Genomic DNA, 25,114 nt, shown 5'->3' with positions numbered 1-25,114 from the left:
CTTAGCCTACCATGTGCAAGGAAAAACAATTTCCTAAAAAATTTTGTTTTACATTGGCTCATATTGAAATGTCCTCAACATTTGATTTCCTTAATCGTATGGAAAGAATTTAGTTTCATTACTGTTGCAAGCAAAGGACACGTTTTTAAAAAATCGAAATGTGGAAAAAGAAATGCAATTCAGAAATTTAAAAAACTTCATAAATAAAAAAAGGTTTTGAGAGTAACTTTGGTGTTTTCTCAGATTTTATTAAAAATCTGATTTTATTTTTTCAAATGTAATCCTACCATAAACGCTCCAATATTGTTGTCACCAGCCACCCCCGCGACCCTGCACGGATAAGGGGGTGTAGATGATGGATGGATAGACACTAAAACCAGAAGAGTTGAAGAAGCTGTTCTAGTTGCAAATGATGGACCAACGTTATATTGAACTCCACTGATTGTGGAATGTCACCTAAATTCACATGCTAGTCAAGGCAGATGAGTGAATACCTTTTTTAATGTATTTATAGCGCGTAGGCTCATAGACATAATATACATAAAATGTCCATAGACATAATATATGTCTGTGTATGTCTATGCGTAGGCTGACTCATTTCAGGTTATTTTAATCAGGCAGTGAGGTAAACAGCTAAGTCGTACGTGGACCAGGTCTGCCGCGCCTGCGCAGAACAGGTGGTGAGGAGTAAGCTCCGTTAACAGACATGTTTGGGTTCATCCTGCGGACGAGCAAACCTGTGACCTGCAGCCGGCTGAGCAGCCTGAGGAAACCTCCGCCCCACAGACACCTCTGCTCTAAAATGGTGAGAGAACTGCCGTTAAACGTTCCCTGCAGTGCTAGCATTAGCATTAGCATCAGCGTCTGTTTAAAAGCGGCACACTGGAGTTGTGATCCCCGCACGACGGTGTTTCTTCGTGGGGAAAGTTTGTGAAAGAGTCAGCGGCGGTGCATGTTTGTGTCATATGAGGAAACCCACGTAACTACTGAAGTTACTTTAAAATAAAAAATTTGCATTGGCAAAAATGGTCACGTTAGTTAACATTTTTGACATAGTTTGCTTTTTTTTAATCGCCTGTCTCCTGCTAAGTGTTATAATGCCACGCATTGGTTTAGAAATAAGGAACTGAACAACATTCAAGAAGCTCAGAGCCAGGTGATCAAGACCTTTTTTTTAAAATCACATTATTAGGAATCCATCCCATTAAAAGACACAGACATGAACGACATAATAGTTATACAGTAACTGAAAGGTTGGCTTAAGTTTAACCAAGAAACGCATTGACAGGTGCATATTTGTACTGCAACACTGCCACCTGCTGGACACAGGGCAACCCTGCACCTGTTCAAGGCCAAGCTCGTTCAGTTTAGCCTTTGATACATAGATTTTATTAACCCTTTTACAGTTATATCTAGGGCAGACTTATTTATTGTTATTACTATTTTTATTAGTGTTTTTAATTCTGCTCAGCACTTTGATCAATCTGTTGTTGTGAGGTGCTTAGAAGTAAAATTCTGATTGATTGAAATTGCACTCAAAATATTTTTTTTAACATTTTTATTTGACGTTAGCAGGAGAGCTATATTGTGATGCATTTGAATAAATAGTATACACTTTAAAAGCAACAGAAAATTTGTGCCAAAGAGCAGATATAACAGTATAAAGTATAACAGGGCTGATTACATGTTGCACTGGCAGCAGTTTCCAATTTAACACAGGAGAAACTTTCTGTTGACAATGTATTTGCACACTCGCCTCAGTTAGTGTAAATAATTACATTTATCTATTGTTAACAAGCTTTAGGGCAAGTGTGCCTAAAGTGTGGTCCGGGGGCCATTTGTGGCCCCTGTGCTGATTTTGTGCGGCCCTTCTTATAACTTCTTATTTCTAATTAGGGTGAATTTATTATAGACAAGTTAAAATCTTACAATTGAATGTTACAGTACAACGTAAAACGTTTGTCTTTTAATAAGCTCACTTTTTACATTCACTTTAATTTCATAGTAAATAGGGTGACTTTTACTCAGATGCAGATTCTGGTGCATTAATATCTGATTGGAATTCATTTAATAAATTAATTTTTTTGGCCCTCAAGTGCTTTTCAGCCAATTAGCCAAAAAGTTTGGACACCACTCCATGGTTCTAGACACACATATTGTTTTTAGTACGTTTGAATTATAATTATATAATTTTGGTTCTTCTGCTGTGTTTAGTGCCAGTTCCACAGCTCCGCGGCATTTCGTTTCTATTTTGTTTATCAATTTTGGTTGATTAGAATATAACTCTTTTAGCTCAAGTGTGATTCACCAGAATTGACAAAGACTCCTGGATAAGAGTTGAAACGTTTTCAGAGAAACTGAGCAAAAGTCCAGGTGCCTCCGATTTAAGTCTGTTTGTCGTTGGGATGACCCAGATAACTGAGAATTTGCACAGTTAATATAATTATATAGGTTTCTGTAATGTTGAAGCAAACCAATTTTGCAATCTAATATCTCATTTTGGGGTTGATTCCAACTTTTCACAATTAATTTTTTTTCAGATGGGTTGATCAAATGGATTTTGTTAAATATTTGACATGCACCAATTCATCTGCCAGGTCTTATCGTTTCTTATGGTGAATTGTAGATTAAAACAGGAATTTTATCCAAATCAAGCGTGTAATGTTTTATGCAAAATAATTTTTTTGAACAAGACTGTATTTTATTTAGGGCTGGGCAACGTTTAAAATATTTAATCGCGATTAATCGCCCTGATTAATCGCGATTAATCGCATTGTATTTACAAACTCCAAGAATGAATTCAAAAGTAGTGTAACGAGCACTTTTATTTTAATGTTCTGCTGCCATATGAACAAAAGTGTTGTAACATTTGTAGCACTTATCAGTAACACATATTTAGTGTAAAGCTCAACTTAAACATGTAAAACAAAAAATAGCAATAATAATAAATTAAAGCTTATTGCCACTGACAGGGAATTCTCTTTATGGGGAAAAAATCTACCAAAAACAGGCAATTTCTGAGGTAACAGCAGGGAGCAGCATTACCATTTTATGTTCAATACCAAAGTTTAACTTGGCAGTGGTTACAACTAACTTGTTTCTGTCATATTTGTTGCTGGAAGAACTTTAAACTGAAATGCTTGCTAACTCGATATGCTTGCGTTGCTTGCGTTTATTTGACGTTAACACGCGGTTTTTTGTTGTTGCTTTCTCGCGTGCATATAGTGAATGTCAGGGAAAAACAGGCAAAAATACATGGATACTTTGAAGCGAGAAGCGACTTCACCAACGGCGTCGATGCAGACCCCCCCGCTCCGCTCCGCACAAAACTTGTTCCGGCCGCCAACTCACCGCCTCGCCTAAGCAAATTCCTGCGGGAAACACCGCCTTCCGCATGTCGGCTTTGTTTTTTTCCGGCCAGCACCTTTCTTACTCTGAATCCGAGGTTTGGCTGACAGCGAGGTTATTGGTGCATTATCGCCACCTACTGTTCTGATTCAAACCCCTATACCGCAGCAACAGACCTTCACAAAATAAAAGCATGTGAGCAACATGCGTTAATGAGCGTTAAAGTAAATATCGCCGTTAATAGTCTAATGAGTTAACGCGAAATTAACGCGTTAACTTGCCCAGCCCTAATTTTATTATTTATAAATATGTTCTATTCTTAATTCAAACTTAATATTTAGCACAATGAATCACAAACATAAAGTTCCAGTACAACCAAACAGAACAGTTGAATAAGAATATCTGAACATCTCGGCGAGCTGAAATCTTAATAAAATTTTTTCTCTACTGTTCATGCACACCTAAATAACTTACATTTTTACGCCATAATGGGTACCACCTTTTCTTAAGTAACTCGATGAATGGGTTTATCTGTGCCGTTATTTTCTCCATAGTATAAACCAGGGATCACCAACCTTTTAGAAGTTGAGAGCTACTTCATTGTTACTGTGTCGTACGAAGGGCTACCTGTACTGACCGTTGAACTGGAAGAGTCAGGGCTCACCTTAACTTTATGTAATATAAAATGTTTTTAATGTATTTATCATTTGAAATCTATGTAAAAACAAGTATGATGGAAAAGGAAGAGCAACTAAATAAAATAACACTTTAGATGCAGCTCACTGTAAGAGTGTGCTACTTTTTTGATCAGGATTGAAGGCACCACATGTGTAACGTTTTTCTTTATTTCACAAATCACCCGGGAGCACTCCCAGAACAAAGACAAGGGGGTTCAATTCAATATAAATGTATGTAATATTTGAAATTTCCTCTCTGATTCATTCCCAGAATGTTTTAACCTTTGGGCAATCCCAAAAGACACGAGCGTGATCTTTAATTAATCCACATTGTCTCCAGCACAGATTTGTTTTAGCCTTATCAAATCTTGAAATGATACACAGAGTTCTGAAATGCCTAACAATTACCTCCCAATAAACTTCTTTCCATGCTGGGCTGTTAGTCAGTTTTTGTCCATTTAATACAGAATAATTTGATGGCAGTGAGATTACTTATGGTCTCCTTACTGACATTATTTGAGCTGTAGGTTGCTTAGTCAGCTGCTTTAATCTGTAAAAATGTGCTCATCCAAAAGTATATTTTAGCATTCAAACCAGCATTGAGATATAATGTAAAAATGTAAATTTTTGGCATGGAAAAAACAAGGACTGGGTATCATATAGGATGAGCCGATGCGATACGATTCTCGATACATAGCTCAGCTTGATTTCATTTGACTCCAATATCGATATTTATTACTTTCAAATTAATGCTCAAAGTCATTCAATCAACAAAACCAGCCAAATATTATATTTATGTTCAATTTAGTGAACACTGCAAAATAAAGTTCATTTGGTTCAATGTATTTAACGTATCACAGAAACTAAAAATGTGCCCAAACGTCTGATTTTAGGGACGAAGGTGCTTCTAAAATCCTGTGGATAATAACGCCCCCTAGGGGTTGGGAGGTATATCGATATTGAAAGCCAGAATATCGATATTAAATTGTTTATATAAAACATCGGTATTAATCTTTGTATCGATTTTCATGCACAGCCTTAGAAGTAACAGTAAACTTTACAAGGACATCCCAAAATGATCAGTGTTACTCTGATTTGCTGCCGTAAGTTAACTGGGAGTCACGTGTGTCCAGTCGTCAGATTCCCATTGGCTCAGCCCCGCAGACCGGGATCAGCTGGTGATGGAGCTCAGGGCGACGGGCTGGATGGAGGTGGAGGATCGTGATGCCATCTTCAAGGAGCTGCACTTTAAAACTTTTAATCAGGTCTGTTTTTGTCTTCATACTTCTGCTGTGCTTACAGCCAGTTCCACACCTCTGAGGCATAAGTTATGAATCATTGGCAATATTATTCTAGTGTTGTCTGGTGAAGCTCTCCTTTGACATAATGGATTAGAGATGCACAGAGACATTGTCTGGTGTCCTGGATCAGCAGATTTTAGGGTAGACCAGCCCTCACCGCAAACTCCAAAAATCTGACCTTTTCCTCCATCAGTTAATGCACCATACCAAAGTGGTACCAGCATGCACTAAAAGCAACACTTGCTATGTAAAGAAGACTCAACGTTAAATATTGTCACTGTGAGGGATCAGTTTAAAAAGGGTATGTGAAGCATTTAGAAAGGAAGCCGGATTTTCTACAGACTTCTACACGTGTCAGATGATTACGGTGCCTTGCAAATTTGTTCACACTCTGGCATTTTTCCTGTTTTGTTTCTTCCCAACCTGGAATTAAAATGCATTGTTTTAGAGTTTGCACCTTTTCATTCACAAAACATGCCTACAACTTTGAGAAAGTATACTTTGAGGTAAACAAGTAGGATAGCATGCGTAATTGTTAATGCACCTTGGACTTTGACTAGGCCATTCCAACACGCTTAAATGTTTCCCCTTAAACCACTCGAGTGTTGCTTTAGCTGTGTTTTGGGTCATTGTCCTGCTGGAAGGTGAACTTCTGTGCCAGTCTCAAATCACTGGCAGACTGACAAGTTCTGCTCCAGAATATCCTTTTTATTTAGCACCATCCATCTTTCCTAGTCCCTGCTGCTGAAAAACATCCCCACAGCATGATGTTCTTGGGGCGAAGGGACGTGTTGGGTTTACACCAAACAAAGTTTTCCTTGGTGGCCAAAAAGTCTCATCTGACCAGAACTCCTTCCTCCATACATTTATTTGCCTTTTGGCAAACTGAACCCTTCCTTCTTCTTTCTAACACTATGTAATGGCTCTTTTCTGGCCACATGAAGCTTCAGAGTTACCTTTGATCTCTGTGCTGCTTCTCTGATTAATGTTCATCTGGCCCGGTCTGTGGGTTCTGATGGCGGGTCCCCTCCTTGGCAGGTGTTTTGTGGCTCCACATGCTTTCTATTAGAAGATGATGGAGCTCCAGGAAAGCATCAAAGATATATTTTTTTAATATATTTTTTCTATAACGCCACCCTGACTTGTACTTCTTAACAACTTTGTCCCTGACTTGTTCGGAGAGCTCCTCTGTCTTCATGGTGCTGAAGCCTTTCAGAAAAGGTGTGTTTATGTCGACAGATCATGTGACACTTAGATTGCACACAGGTGAACTTCATTTCACACAATACGAGACTTTTGAAGGTTATTTGTGGCATCAGAACCTTTTTTGGGCTTTCTTCTGGACATTGACGACGGAGTGCTTCTGGTTATCAGTTTGTTGTCTGAAGCTCAGGTGCAGTTTGGTTATGCAGCAGAACAATGATCCTTTGCACACCAGCAAGCATGTCTCTGAATTACCTGAAACGAAGGTACTGCACTGCAAAAACAGAACTAAAAATAAGTAAAATTTTCTTGAAATTACTGTATTTGTCCTTGATTTGAGCAGGTAAATACGATTATCTGCCAATTGAAAGAGTAATTTTACCCCTAAAATAAGATAATTAGATATAATGCACTTGAAATAAGTTGATGGAGACCAGTTTTTCCTATTTTAAGTGCAAAAATCTTATTCCATTGGCAGATTATCTTATTTACCTGCTCAAATAAAGGACAAATACACTAATTTCAAGAAGATTTTGACTCGTTTTAGTTCTGTTTTTGCAGTGGTAAATCCTCCAACATGGCTGAATTAAAATCCTGCAAAGAAGAGTGGAGCAACATGCCCCCCACAGACTTGCTAAAAGTTGTAAGAGCCGTGGGGAAAGTTTGTGTTGTTCAGTGGTGATGGTGGCACAGGTGTTCAGATTCGTCCTGCACCTCACACCTTACTTACCAGACTATTGCAAACTTTTCTGTGGAACGTCACTTTTTTCCGTCCTAATCACAGGCGATGCAAGTTGATACACGCACCGTTTGTTTTGACGGATGGCAAAAGCTCATTGCTTTTAAAGTAAATACGCAAAATGCGAGTTGGACTCGACATTGCTCCTTCAAGGAATAAAGCCAACTCGGCCCTGAAAGCGGCTTTTATTTGACGATCAAAGTCGCTACACCAGCTGTCGCAAACACTTGAAGGCAGCGGATGCCGCCATGGGTTGCACAACCAGTTGGTAGTTTAAGGGCACAATTACTTTATCACAAAGGACCAGGTTGGTTTGGCCTCTTTTCCCTTAATAAACAAAGTGATCCGGGGAAAACTGCTTTTTGCATTTATTCAGGTTATCCTCCTGGCATTAAATTGCTTTTGTGGACAGAAAAGCAAAAACAGAAGAAATCTGTAAGGGAGCAAATACTCTGTTAGAGCTATTTAGGTTACAATGAGCTATTGGACTGGGGCCTAGTATCAGCAAAGAATGGTCTTAAAGGGGCCATGACAACAAATTACATTTTTCAGAGGTTTTGGCGGTGTATATATATAATCTGTTGTGTACTTATGAGGCTGTGTGAATGTCAAAACTGAATACCAAAGGACCTGTTCAGGTCAAAATGAAGGAAGAAAATCCAGATCTCCATGCTAGGAGGTCCGCCCCGTGTCTCCTGGGGTAGAATAAACACAGAAACTTTAACATGAACGGTTCCATTTTTTTTTTTTTTTTGATGACATCCTTTTTCTCCATTATAATCAGCTTCCTATTTTAAACCAGTTTGGGGCAAAGTAAACTGCGTCATCTGAAGGCCACTTAGTGGACTTCCTCTAATCCCGCCTTTAGTAGTTCTAGCCACTAAAACGGCCTGTTTTTACACTTCCCCGTGTTTGAAGTCAGAGGGCGAGCGCTGACGTCCTCCCCCCTCCATCTGCGGCTCCCCTCTCCCGCAGCCTCTCCTCTTACCTCGACACGTCAGGCCGCATTAGGCAGAGACACGCCAGGCTGCCAGTTGGGGTTTTGATCAGAATCATTTCTTTCACAAACAATCAAATTGGTTAAAATGTCTCATCTGGTTTGCCAACCACTAACAACCCCATCTTTCCCCTAGTAGATGCCCCTTTCTTTCTCCTTTTTTTTTTTTTGCCTTCCTTAGTCCCTATCTCTGCCTTTTTTTTTTTTTTTAGTCTGTGTCTCTTGTTCCCGTTCTGCTCCCCGTGTTATTGGAAGATGAGCTCATGTTGTTCCAATTTTGCTTGCTGCCAACTCTTTTTTTTTTTTTTTTTTTTTTTTTTTTTTTTTTTTTTTTTTTTTTTTTTTTTTTTTACTTTAGCCTTTTTGGTCCTCTGGTGTGTTTTCTCTCTCATGGTTGCACTTAAAAGGCTTTTAAAACGACGAGCAGTGATGAGGAGCTGCATTCTGGCTGATTTCCATTTGCCACTTATCTTAAAAAGATGGAGTTGAAGAAATCAGATCCCCCCCCAAGAGCTCATAATGGAAATAACAAACTCTTTTTCTGTGTGCAAGCGCTTCCTCGTGTGGCCGTTAGGGGGCAGCAGAGCTACAGTGCAGATAAAAACAAATTGACAGCTGTGCTTGCTTTTTTTTTTTTTAGGCTTAAATTACTTGGATTATGGTAAGTGGAAAGTGTCATAATGTTGTTGCAACCAGCTCGGTAATTTACCTGGGGCTTGTTGGTGGCAAGTGATTTTTCTTTTTTTTTTTTTCTTTTATTTCTATATCAAAGTCATAGTGTTGAATCAGGTTTGAGAGCTGAATTCCTGTTTCCCAGAGTCATTTTGATTACTGAGAAGAATCCCTGCAACCACATGTGGAAACATCTGCATGTGCTCCTGTCCTGGCTTTTAACCCTGCAGATCCTGGTCAGAACTGAGCATGTTTTTTAAGTTGCCGTCGCTGATGTTGTTTACGCACAGAGGTTTGTGCTTTATGCGTTTTAAAGATCGGCCATCTGCTACGCGTTTCTGTGAAGAAAGTAGAAACAGTCATGTGAAACGGTTAGATATAAAAGGCGTTTTTTTTTTTTTTTTTTTTTAAAAGGAGGAGGTGAGCTGTGCATGCTCAACTGTTGTGTTATGTTAGCTGAGGTTGACAACAATGGCATTCCTTCTTTTCTCATGCAGCGATGGGAGAGGGAGAGAAAAAAAAAAATCATTCAAAAGCTGCGTTTTCGGATCTGAAAACAGGACGGTTGTTATTTCGAGTCTAACCTGCAAAGTCAACAAGTCCTTTGTCAACCGGGCAGGCAGCTGTGGGATGTAAAAATCCACACCACTGACAAACTGGACTCATTTTTGTATCGCAAGTCGAGTTACACAATGTTTTTATTTGTAAAGCACATTTTATACACCGGTAAATCAAATGGTTTGGATATGGACACAATTTAAAAGAGGCAAAGGTTTCAAAGACAAAAGTTCAACTAGTTTTCTATGCTGTGAATGTTTTTTTTTTTTTTGGTCATTTTTCTTAAACAAAAACATATTTGATTCATAAATTAACTGCCGATTTATATTTTGTGTTGAACTCTTTTACAGAAATCTGTGCATAAAGAGCAGAGTTTAAATTCACAGAAATTAGGATTTTATTGCATTAGATCCATAAAAAGTATTTTATAATTATTTTTTTTAAATCTGGATTTGCTTTGCTTCCACATGTCAGGTAAAACACACAATCCCCCTCTGTGAAACCTGGATGTTTTTTTTTCTCCAGCTTATAGTACTGGAATAGAAGAATTAAACATGGTTACCAAAATTTTACAATAAACAAATAAATAAAAATGGAAAAAAATATGGTGCAAATTTGTATTTAATACTGAAAATTGTGGCTCAATTCTTCGTTACAAAATAGTCCAAGCTCAGTCAGACTGGATGTAGAGTGCCTTTGAATGTCAACTTTAAATTCTTGATACGGCTTCTCCATTGAGTTTAGGTCTGGAATTTGACTAGGCCATTCTAGCACATCGACATACTTTAATCTAAACCAGTGTGCTGTCCCTCAGGCTGTGTGTTTTAGGTCTTTGTTCTGCCGGAAGGGGAACTTTTCCCCCCTGGTTTCAAGTGTTTTGCTGCCTTCGAACAGGTTTTCTTCCAGGATTACCATGTATTTAGCTCCATCCATCTTCCCATCGTCTTCGACAAGCTTCCCTCGCCCTGCTAAACAAAGGAAGCCTCTAGGCATGATGCTTTCGTAGAGTCGAGGAAAAAAGGAAAAGCCCTGGGCCGCACACGGTGTCTGTTGAAAAACCGTGCCTCACAGCTTGCAGATATATGCAGTTTTATTTTCCAAAGGTCTCTGCATTTCCTTAAATTTCGTAAATAATCGTACCCATCCAAAATACCAAAGCTATGATTCTAGACTAGTGGCTTTGACATCTTTAGTCATGAAGATATTCGGGAAATTAATAAAGGAGGTGCTGTTGGACATGGTACAGGACAAGCTTGACCCTTCTCCAGCTTGCTTATAGGTCAAAGAGAGGCTTTTAATGTTGTTTTTTAAACATCTGGAGGGTGCCAAGGCCCTGGGCAGATTACCTTTTATTGATTTTTTTTTTTCTTTTTTTTTCTTCTGCTTTTAATTGGATCCAACCTCATGTTTTAGCACACGGGTTAAAGAGCTTTTACAATATTCACACTGCTTTTATTTCCTGGCTGATGGATTGTTTTTAATTAACAGTGAGGACACAACGGGTAAAAGGTGTTTTATCTGAGCACCTCCCTTGATCGACTGGGTCTCCTCAGGGTTGTGTCCTCTTCCCCCTTTTTATTCGTATTATACACAAATGACTGCCAGGGTCATTACACACGGCACCATGGTATCAAGTTTGCAGACGATTCTGTAATTGTCGCTTTTAATCAGTGAAAACACGGCACAAGCCTGGTAGTTAATGACCTTTTTAAAAAGGACTAATACTGTGGATTCTGGGATTTGGAGTCTTTTCTGTCAGTTGCAGGCAGTCCTTGCTCTCATGGCTTGACCCCCAACAGAGCAAATCTTACTTTTTAGATATAAATGTGAGTAAGATGGAAGAAATGTGTTGACTTTAGTAGAAGCTTCACCTTGATAACTGCGATGGTGATAAAAAACCAAACAATGTGAATACCTGGGAGTACTTGTTTATGGTAAATTGAGCTTTTGCCCCCTAGTCAAGTTACTGGCTTAAGAAACCACACCGGCTTATACACAATTTTGCATTTTTAATTTTTTCAAAAATTAGTCAGTCTTGTTTTTATGAAAGTGTTTTATTGAGTCTTTTCTTACCTTCTGTTTTATCTTTTTGCACGTGTCACTTACAGTCAGGAATAGGAACTGTTTGCAGGGCTTTGTTGAAGAATGAAGTAAAATCATTGGCATCAATCTTGGTGACCTCTATAATAGTAGATCATTAAAGAGATGCTATACTGTTAAAGGAGCTATATCCACCTGGGATGGAAGTAACATTCCCTATAAACAATCGATCCTCTCCATCAACAATGTCTTAGTCACGTTTTTCTCCTGTCAAACCTAGAGGAACGGTCCAGAACTACTTCGGTCCAGAGTGTAGCCCATATTTACTTCCTGGTTCCTGAGCCAATCATATGAGAGTTCCCAGGGTTCCCAACACAGAGCGAAGCATTTGGTATTTTATCTTGAAAAAAGAGCAGCAGCCTGCAGACATGGAAGCCAGTAAGAGAAGCGGACCAGAAATATAACAGAATACAACAATATATACCTATACTGTGTTAGTAAAAATTCACAACAGCAACACACCGTTTAAAAACGGCATATTAGATTGTTGTGATTGGCAAGATGTTGTACTGATTTGAGCCACAAGGTGTCAGTATTACTTATAGTTCCTTTAAAATTGGCATAAAGTTTTGGCCAAAAACATTTTAATTGCCTTTTATTTTATTTTACATAACATTGAGATACCTGTAGGTTTATTAAACCTTTTGTTTGACATTTGGACTATAGGGGGCATTATTTAATTTGTATACAAATCTCATTTTAAGAAATTCTACCCTGTTATACCTTCAAGTCCGCAAGAATCTCCTCATAGCATGAAGATTTTGCCTAATTCTACTTTTAAGAGCGTTATTTTTGTTTGTAATAAATAAGAGAAAATAAACCTAGTATTGGACATTTGCTTCATTGTATTTCGTCAATTTCCAAATTACTGTTTAACTCGTGGTCCATGACCAAACTACCATTTTGTGTTCTAGCAGTGAAGATTTTATATTTAGCTGGAGCTTCAGCATCTGTTTTGTTACTAAAAGTTGTTTTCTCAACATTCAGAGTATAGACACTGCAAAGCCTAGAAATCCGCCCAAATTGAATAATTGTTTCTATGTCGGTCGTAGTCTAGATTTTTCAAATATAAAAATAGCACCATTCCTAACATCAGAATTTGCTCATAAATGTTCTATACTCTTGATGTAAATCAGAACCAAAGTACCTAAAGCATTTTTCTTTTTGTTATTATTCGGTGTTACTTCAAGATCCTTGTTAGCGGTTTTTCAGAAAGTGAAAATAAACTCAGTTTAGCTATCGTTTATGTCGCGTTCGTCTAAAAAGTCAAACAGTGATACGACATGTTAACACTTCGGTTCACCACTGCATTAAAAGCAGCCCAAACAACGGACCCCCCCACTCGTTGTCCCCCTTTTTATATTCTGTCAGGAGATCCCTCCTCCTCTTCATCCTCTGCCTTCAAATCTCCTTCAAGCCTCTGCCTCTCGTTAAGAACCTCGGTCTGCTTGTGTTGAATAAGTTGTCCTACAACAAAAACTGAGCCTCTGGGTAAACCGAGCTCTCATAGCCGGCCAACCCTCCCACTTTAAACACACACGGATGGTATGAATCCTCATGTTAGGCTGAGGACTTATTTTGCTGACAATGACCACTTTATTGGCGATGTTCCTGTTGAGCCGCCTGCCCTATAAATCAAAATCCAGATTGTTGATGAAGCCCCAGGCTGCATACAAGTCAGGTTAGATCATTTCTGCAAAATTAGACAAGTTAAAGCAAAGGTAATTATGATCGCAGTCTGTTTAAATATAATCCAGCACAGTTAAATTTCAAAATGGCTCAGCTTGTTTTTCATCATTCTTTGCATCAGCTGCCAGTTGACGAGACGTTTAATCCTTCTACATATTTAAAATAAAACTTAACTCAATCATTTTATTTAGCCACTATGTAATTTAACTTTTGCATGTTTCCTAATTTACTATGTAATATAAACTAGGGGTCTTATAGTTTTTTTTCCCCAGATTTTTTTACAATGATTTTAACCAGTCCTGAACGAGCGAATAAATCTAAATAAATTGCAATATCAATATAACGCCATTAAATTAAGAGAAAATACACTAGAGAAACAATTATAAAAATAAATTGTGTATAAGAACAAAATTAAATGTAAAATGCTACAAATTATTATAAAATATATAAACTTACCTTTATAAATACACTGTCAAAAAAAAGGTAAATGTAATATAAAAAAGAAACAAACTAAAATATGACAAACATTAAAAGCTATAAACACAAAAGTTATTTATATATATATATATATATATATATATATATATATATATATATATATATATATATATATAAAAAAAGAAAATAAGAATTCTTATATTTGGAATTAAGCAGTACATTGTCTGAACTCTTCAGAATTATCGAGAGACATTTTAAAAACTAAACTTTATTCCCCTTTATGCCGCTCTGCGTCCCTACCTGTGTCCGTCAGGTGTCCTGACCACATTACATTCTTAGCGTCAGTAATCCGTTTCTAATTGTTCTCTTGGACACTAGAAGCTCTCTGTGTTCATCTCAGTCTATAATTACAATATATATATATATATATATATATATATATATATATATATATATATATATATATATATATATATATATCCAGAGAAATTACTTTTGATTGTGATTCTGCCTTTAGTGAACTGTTTGCTCAAGCTTGCTGTAACTCGGTCGTTAGACGTACAAGGCCCTAAAACGAGTGTCAATGTCTCAAAGGGATTTTTTTTTTTTTTTTTTTTTTTTTTTTTTTTGCCCTATGTGTTACTTGGATTTATATTTAAGTTTTACGCTTTGAACTTTGGAAGCTTTGCTTCATAGTTTGTCATTTAGTTTGCTTTAAATGACATCCCAGTCTGGCAGAGGAGCTGCGCTAAGCCAGCTGGACGCCTATGAAAAGTTGTTTGGGACAGAGGGGGAATGAAACATAAGAGGTGTGGTCATCATCATCATCAAATATAGCCGCTGCTCAAAATCACAGAGTTCTCGCCTTTCGCTGCAGAGGAGCGCCGGTTTTCCTGGGTGATGATGGGGCCTGCGGGGTAATCGTCGGCTGGCGTAATGCTGAAGAGCCGCTTCTCCCCGCCGTGTATGTGGAGTGCGAACGTGTCTGTCAGAGGCTGGTTAGAGGAGGTGCAATCTGCATGCACTTAGTCCTGGCAGAGGCATAACAGGCGCTCTTTTAAGCCCCTTGGACCGCGCGGCGGTGGAAAACCGATCTGCAAATAACAGACACATGTGTTTGAAAGTGAGTCCTGCACTTCAGCCCACAGCCGCAACGAGAGCGTGAACACCCCCTCGCTCCGACGTCAAATTATTTCATCCAGTGTTGTATGACAATCATGCTGTAATAGCTCCAAAATGACTGCTCGGCAGCATGTGTATATGTCAGGGTGGTGGGGGGGGGCATGTAGGAGGGCTCGGCTGGCGGGTGTTTCTGATTATTTGGGATGGGGGCCCTGCGTAATGTCATGTCAAATTATCTGACTCTGACAGCTACAGCTTGTTGGAGCTGTTGGAGACTCCAGTGCGGACGGCCGCCTCGCTGGCTGACCCGCCGTCTTCCAGAAGTGTGGCCCAAACAATACAGATGGGCTAAACAAAGCACTTTGAGAGGGAGAGCCCTTGACCTCTGTTGACATGTTGCCTGGGAGTGGAGAGGCGGTTTCGTTTTCTTTTGGGCCCAAGTGGAGGATGTTGAGATGACCCATGGGTGACAGACAGATGCAGCCATGCCTCTTTGGACGCTTTGTGTCCTGCTGCTCTGCTCTGCTTACTGCCCCCGAGGGACCACCACCTAAGAAAAACACAGTTTTATAGCCTTTTTAAAACTGATTTCAATCTTTTTACGTGTGGTGAAAGATTGCAGCTGTTTATACTTCTTTTGCTGTGCAGAAAACTCCATCTTATGTTTCATATTCCCTTCCTCTACGAGTCCCAGCCCTGTTGTTTGTTTGTGCCTCAGTGGGTCTACATGGGTATACAGTGCCTTGGAAATGTATTCATACCCTGTGAACCTTGTCACATTTTGAAATTTTGCATCTACAAACTTCTATGTATCTGACAGATCAACACAAATAAGTGATTACTTGTAAAGTGTATCTAAAATTATACGTTGTTTTCAAATTTGCAATTGTTTCAGCCTCTTGAATCAATTCTGCGTTCCATTTATACTCTGAAGTCGTCCAAGTAGGAAATTTCAACTGGAACGGGATGTCGGAATTACGAGTGGGAACGTTGGAGCAACGGGACCAAACCCGACTTCCGCATTCAAGATTGCTAAAACTTCACACTTAAACTGTTTTTAACAGTTTCTGTTATTTATGTAACAATAAGTCTGTCGTACACGTGCTACTTTTCAGTGTTCATTAGACAGGATGTTTTAGAACTTTTTATAAGCCCAAAATTATAGATAGATAGATAGATAGATAGCATGGTTTTAAAAAAAAGATTTTGCAATAAAATGTGACTTGTTCTGAGACTAAGGTTGGCTGTATTTGTACTAGAGCTGGGCGATATGGCTTAGAAATAAAATCTCCCGATTTTGTTGTACCAAAGCCTAGTAATCCAGTTTTTTTCCCTCCTTTTTGTTTAACAAACAGAAACTGTTTTTAAGAATGGCTTTTATTTTAAGAGTTTCTTCTGTTAGTTTACCTGAATCCAAAGCGCTACTAAAACCAAGCTGTGAAACATGCTTGTAAAACAAGATGGCTGCCCTGCCATCGTAAACTAAAATATAACAAAACGTTTGCTGCTAGTGGTTTTACACAATGAGCTAAGAACAGGCTTCACTTGACTTGTGTTACTTCAAACTAACTTAAAAAAAGTTAAAGAATAAATTAAAATGCCTCATATTATGGTAATGTTTATATAACAAGTTCTCTTCATGGAAGCCCAATGAGTTTATTGGCAAAATATAATCCAGATTTTCCAAAAATGTTGTCTTTAAAAATTGTAAATTGAATTTAATTGAATAAATTTATTTATTTCCAAGCCCTAATTTGTACATTTAACAATGGCTTTGGTGCGAGTGTCTGTTTTTTTCCTACTAATAGAGAAGTTGGAAACTGGCGATGAAGTAATCTCTGACTTCCCAGTTCTGACTTTTCAGGTAAATGTGTCGCAGCATAACACCTTATAGAGACTGAAATTATTGCCCATTCTTCTTAGCAATCTAGCTAAAGGTCAGTCAGATTGGATTTGTAGAAAGACAGACCTCACTTTTGAGAAAGAGGCTTGATACTTTAACTTCCCCCCTCGAGACGCAGCTTGAGAGTCCAACATGGAGGGAGCCATCCACCATTTTCTGGTTGAGAACCAGACTAAGGCCTCAACAGAACCAGATCATCTGCTTAAACCAAGACAAGATTGAGAATCCACGGCGAAGTCTACACCGCAGCCGCGGTCATTGACAGACGATATAGTTTCAAAACAAAGTGCAGCCGTAGAAATGCAAACCTTTGGTAAAACCACCAAAACTTTGTGAATTTTAAATAAGTTCCTGGAGATTGTCTTATTTCCCCATCATTCAAGTCCTGACGGCAACTTTTATCCACTGGTTTTATCGTTTTTGCTTTAAAAATTACTATGTGTATGTGGGCAAAATTGATTAGCATCTGTGATAATGGCAATAATATGTTTTATTTAATTCGCTATCAGCCGATTATTCAGACCCAGAAGTCTGGCACCTCAGGAGCGTCTTGAAGCACTAAGGGATAAGTCCAAAACTGGGGGGAAAAAATCATGATGTTTTGAAGCTGGACAATGTGCAGGAGCCCTGAAGTGTTAACACTGAATCCTTTTAGCTGTCACTCAGTGTTCCCCAGCAGCGGTTTAGCTCTGAGCCCGGCACCAGAGAGAGGAGACGAGTTCGGACAACACCTGACACGACAGCCTGCTCAACCATCTCCATTAGAGCCAATGAAAGCTGAGGAAAAGCAGACCGCCTCGCTCTCCAAATTGGTGCCTCTGGGGGTCAAGTTGCAGGAATATGTCAATTACTTAAATTGATCGGGAGACGGTTTCCTTGATAACCAATTTGATCAAGCTGCCGATCGTGTTACACGCATAGCGGCACAAGGGAACCAAACAGGGCCGGCTCAAAAATTGGCCCGGCACGCCAAAAAAAAAAACGACTAAACCCAATTTCCTTTTGTGAAAGTAATTCTGTTTCGTCATGTCAGGTGGCGGATGGGGCCGCGGCCCCGGCCTGTAAACAATGGCATTTCAGTTGATTTAATTAGGCACAGAGGAAGCATTTAGGGGCTTAATTGAGATTGCAGTGGGAAATTGCTCTGAAATGGGGTCTACCTGAGTTGTTCCCCCCCCCCTCGCTCGTCACAGCGAGCATGACGAGGGATTTCGCTCTCCTCTTTGTAGATAATTAGAATTACCGTAATCACTCCCTGGATGACCTGTGATTGGAGAGCAGCACATACCGAAACCCTGAAATATGAAGAGTGCGGACGCTCCTCGGCGTGCGTGTCCTCTGCTCTGGATGTCTCCGTCTCTGCAGGGAGGGCTTCCCTTCACGCACGCAGAGGAGTTCCTCTTGTGCTTCTCCGCGCCTCAGATGGCAGCATTGCTCTTTTCCCCCCCTCCCGAGCATGAGTTCAGCTGCATATGTTTCTGCTATTGCATCTCTAAAGTAATCCTCTAAATGATGTTTATGTCTGCTGCTGGGTCACAACAGATAATTGGTCGGCCCTTCATCAGTAAGACGTTACCAGAAACATGCAGAACTTTGTGTTTCAGCTTTAGGATTCTTCTGTTCCCTGTGTGGTTTAGATGCCCCCCCCCCCCCCCTTGGTTCAGCGCACCTTATTTCGACTGATGGCTGATTAAGAAGCTTTTGCTGAACTGCAATCCACTGAATCAGGCGTGTTGAAGCAGAGAAACATCTCAAACATAAGATAAGATAAGATAGTCTTTATTGATCTCACAATGGAGAAATTCACTCGTCACATCGGCTCATACAAGAAGGTGCAGAGTAGGGAAGGTGCATTCAGTTATATACAGTGAATCTTCATATATACAATGGGTCAAAAAGAATACCAAAAAAATACAAAAAAGGAAATAGGAATGTAAATGTTTCATTTACATTCTTAGTGGTATATATATATATATATATATATATATATATATATATATATATGCGCCTACATATATACATGTGTGCTGACTTATGTTCAGGTGTTGATAGCAGCAGAAGTCACTACATCAGGATTATTGCACGGGTTGTAGGACAGTGTATTAAATAGATTATTGCACCTTGATTATTGCACATTAATTATTACAGTTATGGTCACAGTTGCAGTTACATGCATGACGATGTGCCTTGAGGAGCTGGGTTGAAAAACGTTGCTCTGAGGAACCAGTCCAGTTAATTTTTCAAGCATTCTTATCATTTGTTTTACTTTCACTTTAACTTCAATTTTATTTAAGCTCAGACTATTTATTTTTTTAAATCTGAGCTTCTTCTTTGCTCGCTTGTAAGGGAGGAGTGCATTTTTTTTTTTTAAACAGCATTTCTAGGCTTGCTAATGTTGTTTTATTATCATTCAGAGCATGTATTACCAAACAAACATATATAGACTAACATCTAATAATCTTTGGTTCCCGGTAGCATTTAACTTTTTTCCCTTACCATAGTCGTGGGAATCACAGTATTTTATGCTTAAATACTTGATATTGCTGCCAAATATTTTAGGTTGTTTTTCAGAAAAGGGCTCTTTCCGTACACCGTAAAGTCCACTGTCGCCACGTGCTTGCTCAGGATGAAGGGATTGCATCAAAGTTAATGACTCTAAGCCAGGCTTCTTTAGATCAAAAACATTGGTTAAATTTGACTAAGTTGCATTACAGCTACAAATTACAATTATACTGGACTGCATATAATTGAATCTCAATTTATATTTATGACTGACTTATGTAGGCATGAATTAGATTGATTAAATTTAAAAAAATTATAATATTCAATATGACTTGGACCCATTTGCCCTTTTTAAACTGTCTTACCTTGACATTTGTTGTGAATAACTATACTAAAATACGTTAAAGTTTCCAAATTTTAGATTTGTATTTTCAGTTTATCAAAATTTAAAAGTGGATATTTTAAGAAGCCGTCGTCGTGCTTTTTATCCTTTTTTGTGAGAAGATCAAGGAAAATGATGCATGGTTTGCATCCGAGAAAGTGTGGAAACCCCAGTGAGTCAAAAGATTTTTAAAACCAGATTTGTCTCCAGTTCCCACTGCAAGTCTTTTGGGGAATGTCTCTACCAGCTTTACCCATTCGTCTTCGCAGCAAATCTGAAGCTCAGCCAGATTTAAAGGAGAGCGTCTGTTGGATTTAGGTCTGGGCTTTGACTGGACCGTTCTAACACGTTAATATGATTTGATCTAAACCGTTTTGCTGTGGCTCTCGGTGTCTGTTCGGGGTTGTTGTCCTGCTGGAAGGTCACCGTGTGGCCCAGTCTCAAGTCTTTTGTGGCCTTCAACGGGATTTTCCGAGGATTGCATCTGGCTCCATCTACGTTCCATCAAGCAGATTTCCTCGTGGCTGGAAGAAAATGTTCCCCACATCATGATGCTACCACCATGTCTCATGATGGGGATAATATGTTTATAGCAGCTACTTTTAGCCACTAGGGGCGCTAGAGCTGTAACTTCCAGGTTTAGCGCCCCTGCAGGCCACTAGCAACACTGCACTGTCGCAACATTAAACAGTCTCCCTCCATGTTTTGGAGTCTGATAGCAGACCAGTTTGGACCAGCAGACTGAGAAATCATGGAGTTACTTGTAAAGACAAGTCCATGTTCACCCCTCTAGATTAAATCCTACTTTAGAGAACAAAAAAATTTACTTAAACTACTGTAACCTAGAATGGGTCACATGACCTGTTCAGCGACAGACCCGACTCTGAAGTTAAATCGGCACGTTTTTGAGAAGGGCCACTCTCCACGGAGCATCGATACCTGAAAAAATATCTGAAAAATCATTTTATATAATTTCATGATTTTTTATATTTTTTCCTACAAATATGACTTTGAAGGCAATTAATTGAGTTTGTTGGATTTTATTTAGGGTACAAATGCAGACAGAACTTTTAGGATTTTTATTCCTAAAAAAAACAAAAAAAAGGGATATTTTATCACCTTTTACAATTATGATTTTTGTTGGCATCGATCAATTGTCTAACGCTTATCTGAGGTCAGGTCGCTGGGTCATGGTTATTCTGGGGGATCCCAAGGCGTTCTTGGATACTGGTGGACAACAGTTGCACCCATGATTGTGTAGTTCATAATACAGTCATAACATTTCTTTATGGAAAATTATTTTTAATGGTCTGATGTCATAAGAAGACGAATTTTGGATTTTTATTAGCTGTAAGGTGTAATCATGAAAATTAACATAGATAAACTAAAATATACAGCTGTGGGTAACAAATCTTTCAAGTAAATTACTTTTCTATGATGATTTCAATTATAAAACTCCAAAATACACATTTGTTGTTATAGATTCGAAGTTTGTAGGACAAATATAACCCCATATTCTTAAATTCAATATTTTTGTTTCTCCTCCAGGCGTTTGGCTTCATGTCACGAGTGGCCCTGCAGGCAGAGAAGATGAACCATCACCCAGAGTGGTTCAATGTTTATAATAAGGTAACCAATTTCTCTTAGTGCAAGTAAAACTGCTGTCGGGTCTTAAAGGTCCTTTTTATTTAGCATCAGTTACTGTTTTGAAGGCTCTCGTTCATGTTTATAACTTGATGTTTTGTTTACTACTAATTCCAGATAACCTGAGATCGTTTAACTCTTGGTAAAGTCAGAATTGTCTTAATGCTAAACAACAAACTCCAGTTCAGGATGTGTCTCCACCCTAAACCTCTAAAAATATTCTGTAAGTCAATCAGAAATAATGATATGAATAAAACAAACAGTTTCAAGAGGTAATCCTTCAGTTTTTCTCATGAAAACCTCTACAGATATCTCCACCTTGCTTTCATAACAGCAGCGCTCACACATCCCCTCATCACTCGGAGGTAAAGAAGTGCACGATATGACCGAGCCAGTCCGTGAAAATCTCTCAGCATTAGACTGAAGCCCCTGAATTACTGTGTGGTGAACCGGGCTCTTTAAGAGGAATGCTGCTCCTAATCCACTCTTTATTAAAGTGGCTGCAGGTCTCAGAGCAACAACTACGCTCTGCACCAGACGCGTGTAGACAAACCTCACACTTATTTAAGTTCAGCCTGAACAAAATAGTTGATCCATTTTGAATTTGCACTAATAGTCTTGAACATAAATAATCTTCCGCTCAGTTTTCATGATTTGTTTTTGTGGGACGAAGAAGCTGTGCTCTTTTTCGGGGTCTAGGTTGCATCAACAGCCAAGTGAGGTTCTCTGTGGCCAGCTTCCTCAAACTCTGAGCATCACACATGCTGCTTACATTGTGTTAACCAAATAATTAGCTGCATTTAACTCTGTTCTTAATGGAAGACACCAAATCTGTCAGGAGTAAAAGTATGGATCAATGTTAAAACTACCATTAATTGGCTTCAGAAAGTACGCGTAGACTGAGTGCTTTGGAATAAGCAAATCTTAAGAATTACTGTCACTCATATAAAATTGATTCCCCTACATAAAAGAAAGTACATCCTCTAAACCTTAAAGGTGCATTGTGCAAGTTGCTGAGTTTCTGCAGACGTTTGCCCCCTCTGGTTAGAAGCTGAAATGACACGAGTGTTGTGCACGCGCAATGTAGAAGAAGAAAAGCATTTGCAGCTGCTATGGCACAGGTCTTTTGTTTAGAGGTAAGAAAGTTATAAATACTGAAGGTAGCCCGTGTTCTGTTGCTAACGCATCGACTGCAGCGGAGACTCAACAACGTAGCTAGGTGAACGTTTCTGGTCAAATCCACACCCAGAGGATTCGGCCCTAATCACTTTTATATGAACTGATTAATCCTGCCTACTACGGCAAATGGAGGATAACTCTTTTTACACGTCGAGCAATTGTAATGGCATATATATATATATATATGAAAGAAAATAAATATTTACCTTTAAAACTTGCACAAAGCACTTTTTTTTAACTTTTATGTTTGAGGACAGATTTAAATTTATCTGGTCATTAACAGGTTATTTAATTTATAACAGAATGCACATAATCCCGCACCAGATTCCACATGGTCTTGTTTTTTTTTTTTTAAACAAAAACAGAGTTGAGGTGCACCTTTTAGCAGCAGGAACCCTTGTCTGGTGTTTTTTTTTTTTTTGTTGGATGTGATCAGTTTCTCACTTTAGGGGAATTTTTATCCCCTTTTCTTTACAACATTACCCGATTTTCAACTGACAGTCTCAGAAATTAAATGCCTAGGATATTTTTTTTATTACCCGGGTAAAAAAATTCTTTGTCATTTGTGTAATTTTTAGTTTCTTCGCCTCAGAAATGCAGCAGAAACTGCACTACACTTCCAGTCCAGCAGGTGGCGGTAAAAAGAACTTAAAAGGCAAAAAAGCAAAGCCCGAACGAGAAGCTAGTAAAACCAGATGGAGAAAGCATATATGGTCTTCCTCCTTTAGTCCATTATCGAATATAAAAAGTACGCCTGGATGCAAATTTTGGATAAAGTCGAAAACAACTAATTCTTAAATATCTGGTGAGTGAGCGAAGGTCAGACCACAGCGAGAAACTGTCCACTAATCATAGTTTCTCATAATCCTGCCCCTCTACAATCCTGGGGTAATCTGAAAGTCTTCCTCCCAGACCAGGACCTTTTATCCCAGAAACTCCATGTTGTAAATTTATATATAACAATGTGTGTATTCTGGATCATTAAAGTATAGCTGAGTCTGAGTCTGAAACTGTGGACACAGTAAACTGAAATTACTCTGGTAAAATTATATCAAAAGGCGCAAAGCACTTTCAAAGGTCTAGTGTTGGGAGCGGATTAGCTGGGATGTTCACTCCTGGACGTTTGACCACAGTCCTAAATGCCTTCCTCTTGTAAATAATCTGAACTTCTGATGTCTTGGAAATCGCTTTCTAAACCTTTCCAGATTGAAGTGTAGCAACATTTGCATCTATGAGGTCATTGTTGATGTCTTTCCACCTTGATATTGTAACTATATCTATATCCTTGATATCTACAACTCAAGAGCTCCTACCAAACCTGCCGATGATAATTTGTCATTGATATCATTGATATTTCTGCATATAAACAGGTTTTTTTTTGTAAAGTGCCTTCACATGGCATTTGTTGTGAATATGCGCTATATAAAGTACATTGAATTAAATCCTATGCAATAAAATTATACTTTTTCTAAACAATTGATTTATTTTACGTTGGATTCCTCTTTGATTAATATCTGTTGATTGGAAAATGTAGAATTTGGTATCTCAGCCTTTTCAAATTAATGTTTGACTTAAACGGTGCTTAACTGTGAACAATGAATCATAAGGCCCAAAGGATAAAACAAATAAAGCAGCCAAAGTCCAAAGATCAAGCTTATTAGGAGAGAGGTGTACAATTTTGGCCGGTGAATGGGTGAATTGCCGAAAAGTTGCATCTCCATTTTAATTACTAAAGTTTATTAAAAATAATGACATGTAATGGAAGAAAATATCTGATTAGGTAACTTCCTGGTAGAGTTTACTTAAAAATTACTTCCTATAAATGACAGTTTAATAAAAGGTATTTTCTATGAATTAACATTGTTTATCTGCTAAATAAAAATGACAGATGTTCTTTAGCACAATAAACACATTTTCTTTGTCTTATGTTTGTGCAAAACGGGAATACATTTATTCTAAAGAACCGAAAACTGCGAAATGTATTAAAGATAAATATTTCTGCTTGTGTTTCCACAGGTCCAGATTACACTGAGCACACATGACTGTGGAGGGCTTTCTAAACGGGACATCAAAATGGCAAAATTTATCGACAAAATAGCGCTTTCAATGTAATTTTTTCAGACTTTATCCTGAAGTGTAATTTAACTAATTTTTTTCCCAGTTCTGTTAAAGTTATTCACGATTACCACAACTTTCTTGTTTTTCCATCAATAAAATCTGTGAAGAAGGACTAAGATGGGGCATATTCTTCACAATTCACTGTCTAATTCAAAAATGTGACTCGATTTATGATTTTGACATATTTTTCCATTGCTGATGGTGCTTTTCAGTACTCTGTGGGACGTGGCAGGAAACTACTTGTTCCTGACTCTGTCATCTTCCAGGGTCATATCTGTAATTTTTTATTTTTTGGCTCCTCCGATTGGAGCAAAACAAAGGACCCTTTGAAGTTCTTCCACATTTTTGTTTCATTCTGCGACCACAAACTTAAGTACTTTTATTGGGATTTTATGTGAGAGCCTGACATGAAGTAGTGCACCACTGGGAAATTGAAGGAAAATGATGCGTAGCTTTATAAATGATGTACAAATAGAAATCTGGAAAGTGCGGCCAGCATTTGCATCTGTAACTATTTTTTCCCTCTTATGCTGCGTCCAGAC

The 25,114-nt window shown here is 38.5% G+C and overlaps 1 protein-coding gene across 2 annotated transcripts; it reads left to right on the top strand.

Moving 5' to 3' along the window:
• Positions 1-634: 634 nt before the first annotated feature.
• On the top strand, positions 635-24,729 carry LOC105939364 (pterin-4-alpha-carbinolamine dehydratase 2). Of its 2 annotated transcripts, XM_036142846.1 has the most exons (4): positions 641-805; positions 5,159-5,290; positions 21,180-21,260; positions 24,471-24,709. In XM_036142846.1, the coding sequence occupies exons 1-4, from the start codon at positions 707-709 to the stop codon at positions 24,564-24,566; spliced, it is 408 nt and encodes a 135-aa protein (XP_035998739.1). In that variant the 5' UTR covers positions 641-706; the 3' UTR covers positions 24,567-24,709. The 2 variants fall into 2 exon arrangements, with proteins under 2 accessions (XP_035998741.1, XP_035998739.1); XM_036142848.1 differs by lacking the exon at positions 5,159-5,290 and having other exon boundaries at positions 635-805; positions 24,471-24,729.
• Positions 24,730-25,114: the final 385 nt, after the last annotated feature.

Source organism: Fundulus heteroclitus, chromosome 11 (genome assembly GCF_011125445.2).
Source record: "Fundulus heteroclitus isolate FHET01 chromosome 11, MU-UCD_Fhet_4.1, whole genome shotgun sequence".
In the NCBI taxonomy this organism is placed as follows: Eukaryota; Metazoa; Chordata; class Actinopteri; order Cyprinodontiformes; family Fundulidae; genus Fundulus; species Fundulus heteroclitus.
Note: the sequence above shows the minus strand (reverse complement) of the source record. Positions and strands in the feature narration are given on the sequence as shown.